Source organism: Pseudorca crassidens, chromosome 20, assembly GCF_039906515.1.
Source record: "Pseudorca crassidens isolate mPseCra1 chromosome 20, mPseCra1.hap1, whole genome shotgun sequence".
NCBI lineage: Eukaryota > Metazoa > Chordata > Mammalia > Artiodactyla > Delphinidae > Pseudorca > Pseudorca crassidens.
The window spans coordinates 18,515,634-18,536,282 of record NC_090315.1 but is presented as its reverse complement, the minus strand read 5'-3'; the positions used below and the strand labels follow the sequence as shown (position 1 = coordinate 18,536,282).

At 57.4% G+C, this 20,649-nt stretch overlaps 1 protein-coding gene across 1 annotated transcript in view; it reads left to right on the top strand.

Annotated features, from left to right (window-relative positions):
• Positions 1-18,265, top strand: part of CHST8 (carbohydrate sulfotransferase 8) — a 121,215-nt gene extending 102,950 nt beyond the window's left edge. The window contains exons 3-4 of the mRNA XM_067718280.1: positions 16,102-16,139; positions 16,691-18,265. Coding sequence (XP_067574381.1) covers positions 16,102-16,139; positions 16,691-17,797 — 1,145 coding nt within the window. The 3' untranslated portion in view covers positions 17,798-18,265. The remainder of the gene's footprint in view (positions 1-16,101; positions 16,140-16,690) is intronic.
• Positions 18,266-20,649: the final 2,384 nt, after the last annotated feature.

The window sequence follows — 20,649 nt, the reverse complement described above, 5'->3', positions numbered from 1 at the left end:
ACAAAACTAGATGCCCTCACCGGGGGCTCCGGTCCCCAGCAAGGGTGTGTGCTGGGACAGGCCCTTTCTCCTTAGTCTCTTGTTCATTCCTCTCCAGAGCTACCTGGGCCACCCCTCCCTCCACAGCCCCCTCCCCCAGCCTTGGGCCAGGCCATCCAGACTGCAGACACTCTGCCAGAGGAGAGCGCCACAGCCCCACTCCGCCAGCAGCCAGGCTCCTGGGGCCCACCTTCTCAGCTCCCTGTCAGGGGCCCAGAACTATTGATTCTCTTAATTGGTTGCTCATAGAGGACTGAAGGAAAAACAATAAGCAAAGCAAAATAAAACATTCCTTTTAGCTTTCCACAAGTGTGGGCACCAAAACCTCAAGGTTCTGTGAGACCCTGGACACCGGGTGCCCACCCCCAGAGGGAGAGGCAGCCATGGGCACTGGCCCAAGCCCCTCAGATGAGCTTCCCGTCCAGGACAGCCCTTATGTCCCTCAGCCGCAGGTAAGTGCACCCCCTGCCAGCCCCCGACCCTCCCAGCCATGCCAGGGAGGGCCTGAGGATTTCATTATGAGCGCAGATGATTATCGAGTACAAGGGGGAGTGAAGGGGACGTTATAAGCTCTCCTTTTAATAATGAATCCCATTTCCTCTTGCAGTTGGTTTTCTTGCAACAGACGCTGTTGCAGAAAATGGAACAAAATGGAAAAGACGAAAAGGCGAGTAACTCGGCCCCAAAGCCTTCCCAGCAGATGTCAGGGACAGCAGGGCAGGGCGCCCGAGGCCCGCCCACCGCACCCTCGCCTGGCACAGAGGCACGGCTGCTGCCACGGCGACCCATATGTTTGGACGATTCGCAGCTTGGCTCGGTATTGGGGAAGCTCGATACTGGGGAAGCGTGGAGCCGCCCTCCCGCTGTTCAATAACTGATGACCATTTTTCTCCAATTAAACTGAAATTGAAGGGTCCTCAGACTTAGACACCCAAGTAAAATAATTAGTGCTTAAAATGTTAATTGTGCTCAGATGTGCCTTTGCCTCTGGAAGCTGTCTGCAAGTGAGTATGCAGGAAGGCAGTCCTTGGTGGAGAGAGCTCTGCCCCCGTACACCCCCTGCCCCTGCCCAGCAGGCTGGCCTCCCCAGGAAGCCCAGAGTGCCCAGCACAAGTGCTCATTCTGTCCATGTGATGCCAGTGTGATGGCTCTGTGAGACCTGCTGTGACCCCCTGCCTGGCCAGCCCACTGTCCCCAGACACAGACAGGCAGTGTGGTGTAATGGTTAGAACAAGGGCACAGAGTCAGACAGGTCTAGCCTGGACCCCGGCTCTGCCACCCACAGGGCCAGCAGTGTGGACGCAGGCAGCATACGTGACCTCTGTGAGATTCATGCTCTCATTCATGCAGAACGGGAGCAAGACCTCCCCTGCTGAAGTGCTTGAGACACCCTTGGGTCCTCGGCACCCAGCAGGTCCCAGATGATTCATTCCAGAAGCAATGGACCCCTTTCACCAGGACCAGGAGGGTTGGGGGTCGAGGGCAGGGCCATTGTGTTCTCTCCTTGTGGGCTGTGCAGCCTGCTTCCCCTGGGAACAGCTATTCTTCTGAGAGGAAGGAGTGTGAGGGCCGCCCACACCCTCCACGGTCCCACCAACCTGCTCGCCAGCTAGGGGACACATCTCCCTGCCTCTGGAGAGGATTCACCCTGCCCCAGGCACTTCCTGCTCCTGACTCTGCCCACTAGTGCGCCCTGGTTCTATTCTCTGCGGAGACGACACGTGGAAGAGGCTTAGGCTCCTTCATGCTGTGCGTCCCAAAGAAATCCACTTAGATATTCCGTGTTCCCTGATCCCCCACATAATAAGATTCCTTTATCTCTTGTTGTCATGGGAAGTATATATTAACTGATGAATATTAATGTATTGGCCGATTAATATTAATACCGAACCGGTTCATACTTCACAAGGCAGGGATGTCGATGAGCAGAGCCCAGACAGCTGTTGGGTTTTGGCAGATCCCGGGGGAGCTGCTGACCCTCTCCGCCGCACCTCGTTATGGACACCATGTCATTAGCGGTGTTTGTCAGAGCTGGCACAGAAGTGTGTTTGGACTCTGAGTGTGGCAATTAAAATCCTTGCCATCTAAGACAGAATATTTTATCATTTAAATAGCATTTTTACATTCTCCTAACATATTTTCCCAGTAACGTTGTTAAATTAGGTGATAAAAGGTTATTTCTTGCTTCTGAAGTTGAAATACGTTACCATTATTCCTTATCTAGCTGGAATTAGAAAAGTTTTGGTATTATATGTTCTGAAGGTTTCATTATCAAAATTTGCCAGACTTTATAAAGCAAACAACATTTTTGGGGGGGAGGCCCTTGGTTTAATCAAAGATGGACAGAAGCTTTGTCTTCTGACATATTGGAGATTGCTCTCAGCATTTGGTGGAAAGGGAAGTGCTGTCTTTTGAAGCGGCCAGGATGTACACTCAGGGCTCAAGGCGGGTCAGAGGGGGTGCCGACTTACCCTTGACTTGGAGCTGTTACCTAAGCCACCTCCTGACCATCAAGGAAGCCAAAGGTGGTCAGGGACTGAGCTTCCCGTCCATCTTGCCCACAGGGAAGCCACGACCAGAGGCTGCATCTTTGGCCAGTGGGGCTGGACTGGAGCCTGCCTGTGTCTGTGTAGCCTCTTCTTCCCTCCGTCACCCCTCCAGCTACCCACCTGTCCGGTCCTCACCCAGCATCCATCTCAAATCCCTTCCCTGATTGACATATACACACTACTATACATAAAATAGATAACTAATAAGGACCTCCTGTATAGCACAGGGAACTCTATTCAATACTCTGTAATGACCTATATGGAAAAGAATCTAAAAAAGAGTGAATATATGTATATGTGTAACTTGCACTTTGATATACAGCAGAAACTAACACAATATGATAAACCAGCTATACTCCAATAGAAAAAAATTTTTTTTGAAATCCCTTCCCTGGACCTCAACCCATCCATCCACTATCCACTTTCCATCCACACCCCCATCCACCAACCATCTACCCACCATCCATCACCACCCACATGCCATCCTCTTCCCTTCTCACCCACTATCCTCTGTGCTGTCAGTGTGCCACTCACGTGCCCTCTCCCCAGCCATCACCTGTGCTGCATCTCGTCTGATGTGGAAGACACCCTCTGTGCACCATATGAGCCTCCCCCCCACCCTGATTTCCCCACCCACACCTGCCAGTTAAATGTGCCATGAGCAGCGGCTGGGGCCAATACCTCATCATGCATCACTTTCCCCCAGTGCCCAGCATCCCTGAGTCACCCCGTCCCATGACCTCCAGTGGGCATACTGTCTTTGATGTGGCATTTAAGGCCATGGGGCTCCTCCGAGAACACACCTCTTTGCCTAGGAAGAGAGTGCCAGAAGAGCTGCTGTGTTCCCGTGGGATCAGCAAACCTCCCCCCAGAACTTGACCCCAGTCCTGCCTCCTCCCATTGCCTTTCCCCCAGTTTGATGCCAGGGACAGGATTCATTTTACCAACAAAAAGGCTTGGACTCTCACAGACTTCCAGCCAGAATGGAGCGTCAGCTGGTCTGGTGGGAACTGTCCAGGTTGCTCTGTGGCAGCCCCTCAAGTGTTCGTCCTCCTTGCATGCCAGCTCCAGCCTCTGCCCTGCCTCACAGGGACAGCCATTCCCAGCCATTGGGGGCGTGGGTGACAGCGTCTCTGACAGAAGACTTCAGCGAAGGACAGGAGCTGGGGAAGCAGGGCTGTGGGTTTCTTCCTGAGCCCAGGCTGGGGTCCCATCTAAATCCTTGGCCAACCTTGAGGTTGACTTCTGTTCCTCTGAGCTCTGCTCTGCAGGGTGATGTCTCGGGGGGAAAGAGATCGCTCTCTGTTGACCGTCTGAGTGAGAGATGCCAGCCCAGGGGCACCTGTCTGCAGCCCGATTGGTCCTCATTCTTCCCAGAAGCTCAGCCCTGCAGAGCCATTCTAGCCTGGCCCATCCAGGTCCTCTCCCCACCCAAGACAAGGCTGCAGACTGGCACATGGCCCCAGTGTGCTGCGGAAGCTGTCCAGTGCACAGAGGAACGGCATACACGGGTTCCTGGGCCCTGACATCAGCCGGCTTGTGCCCTCTGTCGGGGATGCAACAGGGGAGACAGTGGCTGAAAGCTGGAAATGATATCCTCAGGATGTCCACCGCCCGTGAGCCTCCTCCCGCGCCCAGAATAGTGCCTTCCTGCGGATCTCCAGCTCTTCTGAAACCCCTGCCATCTCCAGCCACAAATTCGCACAAAAGCCTCAGGCGTTCAAGCATCCCTCTGCCTGATGCCACGTGTGTCCTGGGCACTCCCTGCCCCACATGAGCTATTACACAGCAGCCCCTCGTTCTCTACTCACCTCCCTAACAAACAGAAAACACTCTAGTCGCCGTTGTAAACATCCCTGGTGTGATTTATTGCCATCCACAATATTTTGTTTGGAGCTGTAAACCTCCAGACATAAGTCATTAGAAGGAATGATGTCTAATCCTGCGGAAGAAGCCTCGGTGGGCTGAGCCGCTCTCACCCAGCCAGAGAACCAATTCCTTCTGGAGAGGATGGCCCCAAAGACAACAACATGGGCAGCCCCTCGTCTCCACCGCACACAGGCACAGAAGGACAAGGCGCGAGCCAGGTTGCTTTTGTTTTGTGGGATGGCACATTCTCAACTGCAAAGAGGTGCCCCAAACGCATGCCCAGTAATCCAGGCCGGAGTCTTAATTCCGAAGGAAATGCACATAGCCGGGAGGGGCTGCGTCTGTGCCTGTGATCCGTGCTCGTCGTCCTGAGAGCAGCTGCCGGTTGGACTTCAAAGGAAGCAGAAAGACAGCTCAGAATATCTTCTTCAGCTTTCTGTTCACAGTGGCCCTCGCCACCCTGTGAGCAGCTATTACACAGGGACCATGTTCGATTTGCAACGCAGGCGCGTCTGACTTCCAGAGCTTCGCTGCCAATGTGCAGGCCGAGGCTAAGAGGAGAACGGAGCCTTGAAGGGAACATCCGGTCACCTCAGAGAGGGCCTGCTAGGAACCCAGCAGCCCCGTGCCCCGGCCAGGCATTTCCCTGTGAAGGGTGCCTCTCAGAGTTAAGGTGACATCCCCCAAATGCTGCTGGCCAGAGGGGCACTGGGGTCTCTGCTGCTTTGGCAAATTCTAAATACACGTGACAGTTGTGAAAATGCTGGATGGTATTTCCGGTGTGTAGTTCTACTTAATATTCTTGTGCTCAGAGCTAAGAGGGTATTGTTATGCCGTGTTACGTTGGCTCGTGTTTCAAGGGTGTTGGAAGTTTGGGCTGGGTTGTGTCTAGACACTGTTTCCAGCTTCTATCTGCAGGCCTTACTCAAGTCTTGGGTCTCTGGTTCAAGATGAATAAACCCAGGGTGTTGTCTTCCCCCGCCGGCTCCTCCCTCCCCCTGGACCTCCCCCGGACTGCATTATGCGGGGCACCCCAGACACTTCCCTCATCCTCAGCCCTGCCTCACCAAGCCCGCCAGCCCTCCCCCCTGGCGGTTCTCCAGAATCTACCCTCCCCTTTCAGCTCCCTGCCCCGCCTGAGTTCAGGCCCAGCATTGCTCCTCTACATTAGGGTTTAAGAGTCCTGACCAGTTTTTCCTGGGCCTTTAGGCCTTTGGTTTCTGCAGACCGTTACCTTTCGTGAGCTGGGGGCTGGGGACACAGGGCCTGTGGGTCTTTGCATGATGGCGTGATGTGCGTGTAGAGCCCAGCTCCAGCACGCCGTGAGGGAGCAGTGGGAGAACGGGTTTTCTGTGCTCCCCAGCCCCCAGCCAGCCAGGTCCACTGCTGGCTGGACCCCAGCGTGATGAGCTGGGCAGACAGAAGGGAGAGTGAGTGGGTCTTGGCCAGATGTCCAGGGAAGGTGACGTCTCCACAGCCAGCCACTGTCAAGGCCAGGATTAGTGCCTCACCTCTTGGAGGACCCGGCCAAATCCTCAGGCCTAAGACTTCCTGAGCCGCTGGTGGCCCGGTCCTTGGCTGGACCGGCTCCACTTTCAAGGCCCTGCCTTGGGGTTAGGGTTAGCTGTGGACCGCAGCTCTCCAGACCCGTGGCAGAGAACAGCTGGATGGACTGCCAGGGCCCCCTGCCTTGCCCTTGCCATCTGTGAGTCACCAGGGGCTCAGTTCTGCTCAGGGGCACACAGGATGATCCCTGAAATGCCACTGCCCCTCGGGGAGGCGGGGGGGGGGGGTCCCAATGGTGCTGGAGGAGACACTGGAGAGAGGATGGGCCTGGGAGGTGCTGGAGTCGGGGCCAGGGGCCCCTCCGGGCACGATCGGTGGACAGCGTGACTGCCGATGCACGGCCATCCGGGGCGGCCCATCCCTGAGCCCCCGGGCAGCCCTTTGCGGTCTCCGTTGCAGGAGCCCGACTCCCCCCTGGGAGCCTGGGATGCCTCCCTCACCGAGCGGCCCCTGCAGCAGGTGGGGGGCCCTTCAAGGAAGCATCAGCTACGATGGATTTACTGTTGTGGCTCTTCAGGGTATCGCAGGCAGCAGCTGTGACGGGTCTGACAGCCACAGGCCAGCTCAGTAATTGATGCTGCTGCCGGCACGTCACATCCTTAAGCCGGCTCGAGCCGGCCCGATCCTTATCTTGTGGCCAGGCCGTCGCGGTAATGAGGCTGCCCCGCCGGCGGCCTCTGACGGCCTGACTCGGCTCCAGAGAAGCAGAGTCTGTCACAGGCCTGGGCCAGTCGGTGGTGTTGGCATTTTCCCTGCAAACAGGCAGCCCCTCAGTGGGGCCGTCTCGGCCTCGGGCTTCAGCATGACTCACTCGTTTTTATTTTCTGGCAACCCCCAGCAGGAACTCACCAATATTCAAGCCAAATTAGGCCCCTTCCTGCAGAGCGCTGGCTGGAGAGCAATCACCAGGGGCCCCTGACAGCCAAACAGGAAGAACGTTACATCCATCCCATTCAAGCTGGTCACGTGACTCGGAGCCGGAGCCGTGGCTCCCCGGGGGCTGTGGACAAGGGCAGGACTCAGGCCAGGCCCACTGCCTGTGCTCCAGGTAACTGGCTGCGTCTGCCCTGCTTTCTGTCCTCTGGAAAGTGCTGGTCCCACACCGTCACCGACCCCAGAGAGCCACAGGCCATGGAATGTGCCCCAGCTCATACACCTGCCCCCATCGTCCCTCCTTCAGCCGCCCTCTGGACATCTGCCCTTGGGAGACCCATAGGCGTCTCAGACTCAGTGAGGATCTGCCCCCCTTCGCAGGAAATGCCACCAGCACACCCCTACTGCTGAAGCCAGAAGCCAGGGTCCCTGACTCTGCTCCCAGTCAGCCCCCAGGTCCCGCTGATCCAGGGGCCCACTGGTACCAGTCCACGAGGGCCCAGCTCCACAGTTACATCAGCAGCTTGGAATCTGCCACGGTAGGAGTATTTACACGCGGGAAATCAGCAAACACTACAAGTTAGGCTCCTCCCCCACCCGCCACCCACGGAGCCAGTTGTTAAACATTTACCAGCACACCTCCTACTGCTGACTGTTCCTCCTGAAATACTCTTCGCACGTTTCCCCACTTTCTACCGTCATCACCTGGGGCCAGGCCTCAGACATGTCCTGCCCGGACAACGGCAACACGCACGGACCAGCCTTTCTGCTCTGTCTTCAGCTCTTCATCTCAGAATCACTCAAATTCAAAATAACTCGCAGCTTAAAGCCCTTCTAGGCTCCCCTTCGGGCCTTAGGAGAGAAGTTAAGGATCTGCTACCTTTGCTGGGACCAGACGGCCCCTTCCTTGCTGGGCCTCCCTGCAGCCACCATGGTCCTGCCATTTCTGGACACCCTTCAGTCTCTGCCTCTCTGCATCCCATGAGCCCTGCTGTCATGGTCAAGGCCATCGACCTCTGCCAGGAATGCCCTCATCACTTTCAGGTGTCAATTGATTGTCACCACCTAAGGGAGAGCTCACCTGATGCCCTGGACTCGCTGGTGTCCCCCACCACTTGCTGCCTGCCACGTCCTCCGTGACTGCCATCACACGTGGAACCACTGTTCAGCGCCTCACCTCCTGTGAACGCCATGAGGTCAGGGCCACGACTGTCCCGTTCACGGCCAAGATGCCGTCACTGGCGCCTAAGACACTGCCGGGCACATACAGTGCTCAGTCAGCGTGGAGTGAATGGCCAGACCGTGGTGGCCTGCGTGACTGTGTTCTGCCACCAGCTCCCACGCCGCAGGTGCCGCCGGGGGCACCGTGACTTTGCCGGCGAGTGTCACGAGCTTGCTTCTATCTCATCTGCAGCAGCATCCACTAGCTCCCGCTTATCCTGGAAAGGCCTGTGTGTGTTGAAGGAATACATAAAGGGAAGGAAAGGCGTGGCTTGCTCTAAAGCGTGTGCCACGTGCTCTCAGAAACCGTACACGGACATGAACGTGGCCTCCCCGCCCAGCGCAGGCCGCAGCGCACAGCAGGAGGCATGCGTGTGTGCGGCACAGAGATGTGGTGCGAGGCATCCCCTTGGCACACGTGGTGTAGCAGCACGACGTACCAGGTCCTGTTCCATGCAACGTGCATATGTGAGGGCACAGAGCAGTGCATGGCACGTGTGCTGGGGCCACACACCCCCCCTGAACGTGGTGGAGTCACCCCCAGGCTCTGACACAGGAGAGCCTCGAGGTGGGAGCTGGGGACCCCTCCCCTGTGGACAGGCGGGCACACGGAGGATGCTCAGAGACACCCCCCACCCAACCAAGTGATGGGCAGAGGGGTAGGGGTGGAACGGCAGGACAGCTGTCGGCTTTGCAGACCCTCTAACTGGCTGGCTGGTTGACTGACGGGCAGCTCCAGGGCCCCACTCTGACAGCTCCAAGGGGATTCACAGCCAAGGCTGAGCGGACAAGGAGCTACCCAGTTGAAATGCGGATCCTAATCTCAGAGGCGAGGGAATGGAATCGCTAACCAAAACAAGTAGCGGTCCAAGCTGTCAGGTGCCCATCAGCCCAAGACGGGAAGATTCCCGCTTCCCTCCCCGGCAGACAGGTCCCAGAGGTCCTGCGATCGTGCGGGAGCTGGGCTCAGGGAAACTCAGCCGGGGCGAAGGTATCCATTTGATGGGGATACCAGGGGCTGGTGGCTTCTATCCTGTGTGCGCTCTCTATGCCCACCACTGTGCACCGTTTCATTTACACATCTGTGGAACTGGGAGATGGGTATTTTTATCCCATCTTCCTGGCGAGGAGACTAAAGTTTAGTGAGGTTAAGGTCACACGGCAGTGTTCTCATTTTCTCTTTTCCTTCTTTTTAAATATGCTGACCCCTTGTTAAAAGCTATGACTCAGTGGCGTCTCTAGGTTAAGGGAGAGGAAGCCCTTGCTCTGGTCTGGGGCCGAAGGTGACCCCACTGTGAGTTTGGTTGTCTCAGAGCAACTTGAAGAAGTTCTCCCCACTCCCCAGAGGCTGAGGCAAGAGGACAGAGCCCTGCAGGGCCACCTGCTGTCCCGCCCAGGAGCATGTGTGGCCTGACCCCCACCTTTCCCCAAGGTCCACACTGACTACAGAGCCACCTTTTGGTTCCAGGAGCAGCCAGCACCTTCGTCTGGGGCCCCCAGCTGCCTGGAGCCCCATTTGCCTGCCCTGGGCCCTGGGGGCAGCAGAGGTGGCATGGCTGTGAGCTGAGTCCCTAGCAGAGAATCTAATGAGTTGAATTTTCCAGTGAACACAAGTGAGGATTTAAAGCCCTTTGGTGAGGCTTCTTCCATCTGAGTTCTGTGCCTTGAGTCCAGGCTGCCCTCTAATTGCTGAGTTTTGCATCAAATCTGCATAAATTAACAATCTGCCCAGATGAAGGGAGCAGCTCACAATGAGGCAGACAGAGGCCGAGGGGGCGGTCAGGAGGGCTTGCCCCTCAAAAGGGCAGAGCCTGAGCTGGTGGGAGAAGAGCCGGAGGAGATACAGCCACTGCGAGGACCCAGGAGCAGGCCCTGGCCAGGTGCCCCCCAGGTGGCAATGGGAGGGAGCCAGCTGGGCGTGTCTTAGTTCCGACCACACAGACCCCACACAGCCGGGCTGGGCTGGACAAACCCTCGGCCGGCGCAGCTCCTGTCTGCAACCGGCTACCCGGCTAGCACCTGCCACCCAGACACACAGACGCTTCCCAGGCTACCAGGCCGAGCCGGAGAAGCTCAGCGGGGGGTTGGTGGCCTCCAGCCGGAACCCTGGGCTGCAGAGAGAAGCCCGACACCCGTCCCCCCTCCAGGGCCAGCTCTCAGTCCAGGCAGCCTTGGCTTTCTCACAAGCGTTTACTGAGCTCCTGCTGCGTGCCAGGCCTTGTGCCAGACTCTGTCTGACACAGTTTCTGCCCCAAGAACACGGAGAACTAACACAGTCCTTCATTACTAATTGGACCACCCAACCCAGCAAGGGAAGTGTTTTCTCACCTCCTCCAGGTTTTCCCTGCCCAGTGCTCTGAAAGCCCTCTGAAGTCGCTTCCCCCGTGTTAGGAACTGAATTGTGTTCCCCCCCCCCCCCAAAAAGGTTGAAGTCTCAGCCTCTAGTACCTGTGCATGTGACCATATTATAGGCTCTTTGCAGATGTCATCAAGATGCGGTCATTAGGGTGGGCCCTAATGCAAAACGACCACAGGAGAAGGGACAGGTACGTAAGACAGCCGTGTGAGGACAGAGGCAGAGGTTGGATCTCAATTGCCACAGCCAAGGAGCATCTGGGGCAGCCAGAAGCTAGACGAGGCAAGGAAGGATCCTCCCCTTGAGGCTCCAGAGGGAGCAGGGCCCTGCTGACGCCTTCATTTCAGACATCTGGCCTCCAGAACTGTGAGAGAATGCATTTTTGTTATTTTTACACCAGCCCGTTTTGTGGTACTGTTACAGCAGCCCTAGGAAACTGCTACACCCTCTGTGAGGGTTAAGTTTATATGTCAGCTTGACTAGGCTGTGGTGCCCAGATGTGTGGTCAAGCACCAGTCTAGATGTTACTGTGAAGGTATTTTTTAGATTACCTTTATTTTTACCTTTATTTTTTGATGTTTACCTTTATTTTTTATTTTTTGATGTTTTATTTTTTGATTTTTTAATTTTTTTAAAAGGCTTTATTGAATTTTTGTTACAATATTGCTTCTGTTTTATGTTTTTGGTTTCTTGGCCCCGAGGCGTGTGGGATCTTAGCTCCCCCACCAGGGATCGAACCCGCCCCGCCCCCTGCGTCGGAAGGTGAAATCTTTAACCACCGGACCTCCAGGGAAGTCCCTAGATATGATTACCTTTGAATCAATAGACTTTGAATAAAGAGATTACCCTCCATAATGTGGGTGGGCCTCATCCAATCAGCTGAAGGCCTTAGGAGAAAAGAAGGAAAGAATTCCGCCTCCAGACGGCCCTCAGACCCGAGCTGCACCATCAGTTCTTCCCTGGGTCTCTAGGCCGTGGCCTGCCCTGCAGATTTCACCCATCCTCCACAACTACAAGAGCCAATCGCTTAAACTAAACCCTCCTCCACATACATATATCCTGTTGGTGGTTTCTCTGGGGGACCCTCATTCAGAAACCTTTCAGGCTCCCTGCAGAGTGTGGCCTCACAGCTCCCTCGGGGTCTCTCCCCTGACCCGAGCAACCAGCACATGCACCCTGGCTGCCGTTTCTCCTGCCAGCATCCCAGTCTCACACCTTGTAGCTCATCACCGCTTGCGTGAGGTCCTGCACACTGGCCAGCCAGGCAGGGCTGCCCCAGGGCGTGAAGGCCTTTCTCCCAGTACACGTGGTAGGTACAGGATCAACTTCTTTCTAATTGGGATGTGGAAACAGCAGAGCAGGGCAACGGTGTTCATCGCACCAGACGCAGCTGCCAGGGAGTCTGGGGTGGGACCGATGCTTGGATGCAGGATCTCGCATGTGGGGCACCCAGGGTGCAGTGGGGGACTTGCCTTTGGTGTCTCTCCTGGCTCCGCCCAGCCTGAAACCCCTGGAGTCTCCTGGCCTGATGGGCAGCATAAGTGGACATGTGGGTGGACAGCACAGATCGGTGTGGGGATGTCCATCATGCAGACTCAGCCGCCGGAAGAGCCAGGCTGTGGAAAAAGGAACCAAGGAAACCCAGCTCAGTGCAGGAAACTCTGGAGAATCCAAGGACCACGAGTCTGAAACTCCGGACGGGCAGGGACTTTGCACTTGCACTCATAGCTGGGGCCCCGCCTGGCCCCTCCAGTTCTCTCCCATCTCTGTCCCTGTTTGTGGGTCTGACTCCTTCAGGACAGCCATGGCTTCCCCAAGGCTGCGGCGTTTAGAGTGGCAGGACCCTCTCCCCACTGCCCATCAGGGCCTAGGGCTGGAATTTGAGCAGCTAGAACAGCAGTCACTCTCCTCAAATGACCGACCTGGGGCCAGGGGCTCAAGGGCTCAGGAGGCAGCCCTTTCTAGGCACTTGAGTCCTATTTTGACCCACGTCAGTGTCACCTGTCTACACAGCCAGACCGAAAGGCTGGTCCCCGGCCCCCACCCCCAGTGGGTCCTGGGCATCCAGGATTGGGACTTCTGAACTGAGCACAGCACGTCTCTCTCCTGTGATTCAGAGAGGAGTGGTGGGCTAGGGACCGTCCTCCCCAACAGCCCACATGCCAGTGACCCCCCCCCCTCCCCAGCTCTGCTGCAGACCCAGGCTGCATGGCCTAATTATAGGGCTGGCCTCTCACTCTCATCCGTCTCTGCATCCCCTTGGCAGGCAGCCAGGAAGCTGCTTCAGCCAAACGCTCAGAAGAAAACCTTCAGCCAATGAAGGGCTCGCAGTGTGGAGGGCGCTTGGCAGCCCCAATAGCTCACACCTTGTTTACTCCCACCGATGCTCACTGCCATCATACTGCATGTGTTTCCACCACTCTGCCAATCTCCTCTGTCCAGAAAGAGAAAGTGGTCGTTTATTTCTTTCCGTACAGGGGGATAGGGCTCCCTTACAGGTTATTAATGTTATGCTGAAGGGAGAGGACAGGTGACTCAGACTCTGAAAGCAGAGGGTGTACATGACTGGCGTTGGGGGTTCCTGTCGCAGGGTAGGCGTGAGGGAGACAGGCGAGGTGAGACGCAGCACGGTGATATTGGATGGAAGAGAAGGCTGGGGGGCATGGCTTTTATCTACCTCTTAGACTTATTTGGGGGCTGGGCATGTGGTGCTGTGTTGAGCCCAAGTCCCCCGTGGCACGGGTTCCGGGGGCTCCTGGTGACAATACCTTCCTGGTGGTGCAGCAGAGGCAGGGCCCTTCCCGGGCTGCTCCCTGGAGCTGTCCAGGGTCCTGAGTGCAGCTCTCTAGGGAATGCGCAGGCCCCAGGCTCAAGATGCCCAAGGCTCCTCCTGGCCGTCACCTGCACAGAGCTGGGGGTGGTCTTTGCTTCAGCCTTTATCTGAACAGGGTGTGAAAGAGCAGCTTCCTCCAAGAAAAAAGTTGGGACACCGGGACCCTGGCCAGCGGGGCCATTTCCGGCCATTTCTGTTACATTTCCTTCCTTAAGTTTCTTTATTCCAAAGTGGCCATGTGGGATAGGCTCATGGTCTGCAAACAAGCTGCCATAAGTTTAAGGGTCACGAACATGCAACCTGTGGCCAACTCAGGCTCCACATAAGATCTGTTGTTGGGTTTTCCACAAGATGATTGTTTTTTTCAAAGGGGACAGTTGCAACCAGGTTGACTTTGTTGGACAAAAGCGGCCAATAGCTCAGGAGACTCACCCAGCCCTGGGCTCTGTCCAGCAAGGACTTTCTCTCCAGGCTGTGCTCAGAGCTCTGGCCTGGCCTGCCTTGGAACCCCTTCGGGCTCAGAGCCCTCCTGTCCGGTCTGCACAGATGAAAATGGGTCAGACCTCACAGCCCACCACCCTCCAGGCTGTGGGGACAGAGCTGATGGGAGGTCGCAGCCGTCGGGGCTGTGACTCTGTGAGCACATCCTCATCTGACTTCACCTGCTGACAAGATGCCTTTTGTAAGCGGCTCCTCCACCCCGTTCTCGGCCAAATCTGGCACGACTCATTTGCTCCAGAAAAGGATAATAAATAAGCAGCCTAGCACCTTGACAAGTTGACAGGATTGACAAGCAGAGTAAATTCCTGTGTCTGAGGCTCTGAGGAGGAAAGGTGATTTAGCAGAGCCAGCTGCCATCAGAAAATAATTAAGGAAACCCGGCAGCGTGAAGGAAAACTGAGTGTGCAGAGGGTCCCTTCTGGTGAAGGGATCTGTGATCATTGGCCGCAAGAGGGAACTTGCACGTATCAGAGGGAAATGAGCCCAGGAAGCTCATGCTGGGGACTGCCACCTGAAGAGATGTGGAAGGATGCGGGGACGGGGGGGCAGCAGAGGGAAGGAGGCTCTGGGCTGAGACGGGGACCCTTTGAGGGGCTTAATTCTAAGAGGCTCCTGCCTCAAGGTCAGGCACCCGCTGCTGACACCCCACCCCCTGAGGGGTGCAGCCAGTTCTACAGGGAGCTTCCCCCTCTCCATGGAAGAGTCTGGAAGGCCTGTTTCAGGGCTCAGCCACATGCACACACACATAATGCACATAAGCTGGGGGATGCCCGGGAAGGTGTGGACACTCTGCCCTTTGCCCAGGGAAGGGTCATCCTCTGGGAAAAGAGGTCAAAGACTAGTATTGCAGAGAAGAAAGATGCAACGTAAGTTGTGCCTTCACCTCCACCTATCATGGGACTCGGAAAAGGTCCAGCCAGGCTCAGGGAATTTAGGTTTTCCAGCCCAGGGGTGACCTCACGTTCCCCCACTCTCACTTGCAGATGAATGAAGGAGAATTGTGGGCATATCCTCAGATTGACCAGTATAAGGCCAGGGGCACAGCAGTGGCTGAACCTGTAAAAATGGATCTCACAAGGAATCAGCGGAGTCCCTGGGTCAGGGACAGAGGACTGGGATGTCCCCTCGTCAGCTGGGCTCCAGCCACTGGACCTCTGCCGTGTACACAGAGACAGCAGGGGGAGAGCCTTCAGAACAATCCCCACCCCCAGCAGCAGGCAGAGCTCAGGCAGGCGTCCCACCGCGCCAGCTGGAAGTTGGAACTTTCCGCTTGTTTAAAGGACGCCCAGTGCTGACTGTGACTGTGGCTTTTGGCAACGCCTCAGAGCAGAAATGTCCACTCGCCTGGCACAGGGGCAGGAAGAACCCCGACGCCTCAGAGGCCAGGCTGGGATGGGGAAGGAAGCCAAGACTCCTGAATAGGCTCCCCCAGAGGAAATCCTCTCGTCCTCCGAGGACCTCCCCTGAAAAGGACCAAACTGGGACCAAACAGACCCAAGCAAAACTCGACTCCCCAGAGCTTATCCTGAGTGATAAGCGCAGGCAAAGCACCTCCTTGGTGGGCAGCGCGAACAGTCTGGAGCGTGGCCAGTGATGCGCTGATCTCTCTCCATTCTCCCCCTAGTCGCCAATAAAGGCTCACCAGGCAGTCAGTCCCTGTGCGGGCCTCTCTTCAGCCCTTTGGAGATGAAGCCAGCTCAGCCAGGAGCCCCAAGACCAGCTGAGATGGCCCAAACCGCAAAGCAGATGCCGAGGTGAAGGAACTTTCTGGAGCCAGTGGGGAGGCCCAAGGCGGAGGGGAAAGTGTGTTCCACTCCCAGGCCTGTGTGCCAAGGTATGGGTACGAGTGTGTCATCTTCAGGCACAGAAAGGCTAGAGCTAGGACAGGGTATAAGGAGAAGATGGACAGATCTTCCCGGAGGGCGCTTCCCCATGACTTAATGAAAGTGTGAGGTGGGGGCAGGCTGTGAGGTCCTGGGTGCTCCACTGGGCAGGTATGCGGGCACCCTTGGGCAGGGCGCCTCTGGACCCTCGTGATGGTCACATCAGGAGGTGGGACACCCAGCAGTGAGCGTCAGCTGGGAGCCAGTGGGACCAAGTCTCTGCTGCACTCCCACTCGCTGCATGGGTATGAGAGGCGAGGGGCACTTGCACCGTGCCATGCCTCTCCTCCCGTCCCCCCGAACTGCCTTTTCCAGCCCGGGCACCCACAGTCAAGAGCCTGTAAGCAGGTGGTCCCTGTGGACCACGTGATACTTCCACTGCTAACACTGTCCTCTCTGTTTGCTTTTCAGGAATAAAGTTCAACATCAAGCCACAGGAGCCCCACAGCGTGAGTTCTGAGAGTCTGATGAATCTCATGGGCAACCTGGGGGAAGCTGGGGAGGGCAGGGAAGAAAGCTCAGAGCTCACAGTAAACCCATTCTTGGAAGGAAAAATGTGTCCTGTCCTTCCCAGGAGCCTTGGGAACAAAGCCTGGGACCTTGGCCCCATGAATTTCCCTTTCCCTTTGGATGGCGGCCTTGGCCTGTGCTGATAGAAGCATTACCTCTGAGCCTGGCTCCCCCGGGCCACCGGCTCCCCCTGCCCCTCGTCACCAGGAGGCTATTCCTGGGAGACCTGCGCCATCTTGTGGCCTAAATGACACTTGCACCTCACGCCACGGCCTCTTGAGGGGAGAGGGGATTGTGGGGGCTGTTATGGGGGCTCAGACCAAAGGGGTCGCGTCCTGCAGGGCCAGCCTGTCCCCCTCTCCCCCACCTGGGAAAAAACTCAGTCTACAGAGGGGTCAGGGACCCCGGCCGTGGCGAGGGCCTGACCTGTGTGACCCCCAGTGCCCAGCTGACCTGTCCACCCCGCTAACCAGTTCTCTTCTTGCCCCAGGACCTCCCATCAGGCAGTTCCCAGGATGGTGACTTTAAGGCACCCACAGAGAGTGTCACCCGAGACTTGTCCAGCCGGGCCCCGAGGGGCCTGAACCTACAGGTGTCCCAGCAGCCTCAAGCCCACCTAAACGTGGGGGCCCGTCTGCGACCCCGGCAGCGCCGCCGGCGACTGCTTATCAAGAAAATGCCAGCTGCGGCGGCCATCCCGGCCAACAGCTCGGCTGGTACGTTCGTCCGGCCAGCACCCCGGGCCCTGGACGGCCGTTGGGTCAGCCTGCACCAGAGCCAGCAGGAGCGCAAGCGGGTGATGCGGGAGGCGTGCGCCAAGTACAGGGCGAGCAGCAGCCGCAGGGCGGTCACGCCCCGCCACGTGTCCCGCATCTTCGTGGAGGACCGCCACCGCGTGCTGTACTGCGAGGTGCCCAAGGCGGGCTGCTCCAACTGGAAGCGGGTACTCATGGTGCTGGCCGGGCTGGCCTCGTCCACCACCGACATCCAGCACAACACCGTCCACTACGGCAGCGCCCTCAGGCGGCTGGACACCTTCGACCGCCAGGGCATCCTTCACCGCCTCAGCACTTACACCAAGATGCTCTTTGTCCGCGAGCCCTTCGAGAGGCTGGTCTCTGCCTTCCGCGACAAGTTTGAGCACCCCAATAGCTACTATCACCCCGTCTTCGGCAAGGCCATCCTGGCCCGATACCGGGCCAACGCCTCTCGGGAGGCCCTGCGGACGGGCTCCGGCGTGCGGTTCCCCGAGTTCATCCAGTACCTACTGGACGTGCACCGGCCCGTGGGGATGGACATCCACTGGGACCACGTCAGCCGGCTGTGCAGCCCCTGCCTCATCGACTATGACTTTGTGGGCAAGTTTGAGAGCATGGAGGACGACGCCGACTTCTTCCTGAGCCTCGTCCATGCGCCGCGGAACCTGACCTTCCCGCGGTTCAAGGACCGGCACTCGCAGGAGGCGCGGACCACCGCACAGATCGCGCACCAGTACTTCGCCCAGCTCTCGACCCCGCAGCGGCAGCGCACCTACGACTTCTACTACATGGACTACCTGATGTTCAACTACTCCAAGCCCTTCGCAGACCTGTACTGAGGGGCGGGGCCAACCGGCCGTGGGCGGCCCGGTGCCACCCACTCACATGTCCGCAGGGGCATCCCACGCTCCGTGGGTTCTCACCTGGGAGCTGAGATGTACCCAGAGCAACAGGGCTCTGAGGAGCCATGCCTGCTGGGTGGTGCAGGCCCTTCAGGGGGCCACAGAGGCCCAGGCCTTGGATGGGGACCCTGGCCTCTGTCCCATACCCACTTCCATACTCCTCAAATAAGGAAGATGCTGGGGGGTGAGCTGGACACCCCAAGAGTCCCAGCTGCCCATACCCAGCTCTACCGTCAGGATGACCAGGGAAGTCTGAGGCCCAGAGGATGAAGGCCCCGGCTGTAAGGGATTTCCCGCATCCCTTAGCCATTGCCTTGTACCAAACCACAGGGTTTGCAGCTTTTCTAAGACCCGGGGGGAGGTTCCCTTGGAATGAGGTTCCAAATAAAGCACATGGTTTCCAGAGCAGCCGTGTCCGTACTCTGTGCGTTGGTGTGGAAACACAGGGGCCCTTCCCCGTACTTTCTGGGGCTCCTTCTCTCTCCTGAGGACAGCCTGAGCCCCGCGCCTGCAGACCCCAGCCAGGCAAGCCCAGGGCACAAGCAGAAGGAGCAGAGCACCCAGCAGCTCACTTTCAGGATGCCAGCAGCATCTCGCCTCGGGCTCCCGAGGCCAGGTCTCCGTCAGTAGGGTCCTCCCGTCTGGGTACCGGCACATTCATCCCCAAAGAAGATAGACCTGTCCCCGTGGAGGACCATCAAGGTCCCTTTTTGTCAGTGCACTTTGTGGGGGGCCCTCTGGGGACTGCCAGAGCAGTGACAAGCTCTCTGGGCAAGCTTGCTATTTGGGGGCTGCCCCTGGAGTCAATGGGACACTGCACACGGGTCTCAGGGGGTGTGGCATTTCCAGGCAGGGAGTGATGCCATCCTTGGCTTTCTGAACCCTGGGATAAGCAGGGCTTTGGCCGGAAGATGTCATCTGCAGACCCCCTGACCGGGCCTTGATCCCTGACTGCATTCCCTGACGGAACCACTTCAAAGACACCAGGATTGCCTGCCCACATGTGAACCAGCTCTGCGGGGTGGGGGCGGGGGGGAAGGAGCTGTAGAGGAAACTTCTCCCCCAAAAGCATACATTTTTCACACGCAGAAATGGTCTGAAATTGTCAAAAGGCAGGGTGATTCTCGAAAGGCCTCAGAGAAAGTGTTAGTTGGAGCTTTGAGTTTGGGTATGACTACGGCTGTTTTGGGGTCTTGTTTGTAATAGGAGGTGCTGCCTGGATGTTTCTAGGGGCCTGTTTGTCTGTCTGCCACCGTTGGGTCTCATCTCTCTGTCAGCCTGTCTGCCCGCAGTCTGCCGCATGCCCTCCTGAATCCTTCTGTGGCCTTTCTCTCCCGAGCTGGCTCTCGGTCTGCTCCCACTTGCTAAGGGAGATGCTGCCAGACACAGAGGGCGCTGTGCTCCCCAAGGTGGGACATCCCAGCCAGGTTCACACTAGCATGATTGGCTCCATCTTTCTTTCTGGGCTCTGGAAAGGTATAAAGGCAGAACAAGGGGGTTGAGGCTGCCCACTAGCTGCTCAGGGCCACATGTATCCAAGAACCCTGATCAGGGTGAGGGCTCCGCTCGGGTTCCAGCTGAAAGTGGCCTGGGCCATTGGACAGAAGGAACCCAGAGGGGCAGGGAGGAGGCTGGGGTCAGGGCCTGAGGGATTCACAGGTGTGGAAGGCAGGAAGGCAGATGGTGAGAGGCTCAGGGACGCCTCAACACCTCAGCCAGGGCCAGGTCAATGTGAGAGGAGGCAGGGAGGGGCCTGGCTGACCAGGACCCAGAAACAGCTGCCCCTAGGCTGCGGTGCTCACAAAGTGAGGTGGAATTCCTAATGCAGAAACAGTGCCTCTGGTCAAGGATGCCTTTGGCGAAGACTGTGGCAGTGTCACTGGTCTTCTACTCAGCAAGAAGACACACAGAAGCCCGGCTGGGGCAGCCTGCAGGGCACCTTCACCCACTGCTGCTGCTTGGAGGCGATCAGGATTGCCCAGGGACCATCCTTCCATGGTGTGAATGAGTGTGTGTGTGTGTGTGTGTGTGTGTGTGTGTGTGTGTGTGTGTGTGTATCTGAGGGTAGGAAAAGACATCTTGTGTCATATCTCAGAGACAACCAGGCCTGGGTTGGGCAGACATACACACAAACACATCCATCAGAGAGGGGCTTTCCTTCTGGGTGGCGACGGCAGAAGCACAGTCCAGGCAATGACCGTGATCACCGCTTGATGGTCCCCAGTATGAGCTCCAGAAGCCCAGCCCTGAGACCTCACCCTGAATCCACTGAGATGGTGCTGGGCCCAGCTCCAGCCCCCAGCCCCAGGCCCAGCCTCATACAGCCCTAAGGACAGTGGACTTAACTGCCAACAAAGGAAAGTGTGTGTGTGTGTGTGTGTGTGTGTGTGTGTGTGTGTTTCTGGGGGGCGCATGGTGAGCTTGTGAGTCTATGTGTACGTGTATAAGTGTGTGTGAGTGGTGTGGTAGGTGTCTTATGGGCATCTGTGTCTGGGGTGAGGGGGCGTGTACACGTGTGTGAGCCCGTATATGTGTTGGGAGGATGGGGGGAATGTGGACCTTCCTCCCTCCTCTCTGGGACCATCGTGTGCTGCCCCTCCCCTGCCCCTCCCTGCCCCATTTAACCTGTTTATCACTTCATGGTGAAGGAGGGGGCCCTCTGGGTCAGGGGTCCAAGAAGGGGTCACAGCCTTCTCCCAGGGGCCAAGCCGGCCCATCAAGTTGGGAAAATAACCACTGAACTCCCAGTGCCCTCTGCCAGCTTGGTCCTCCAAATAGGCCCTCTCTGG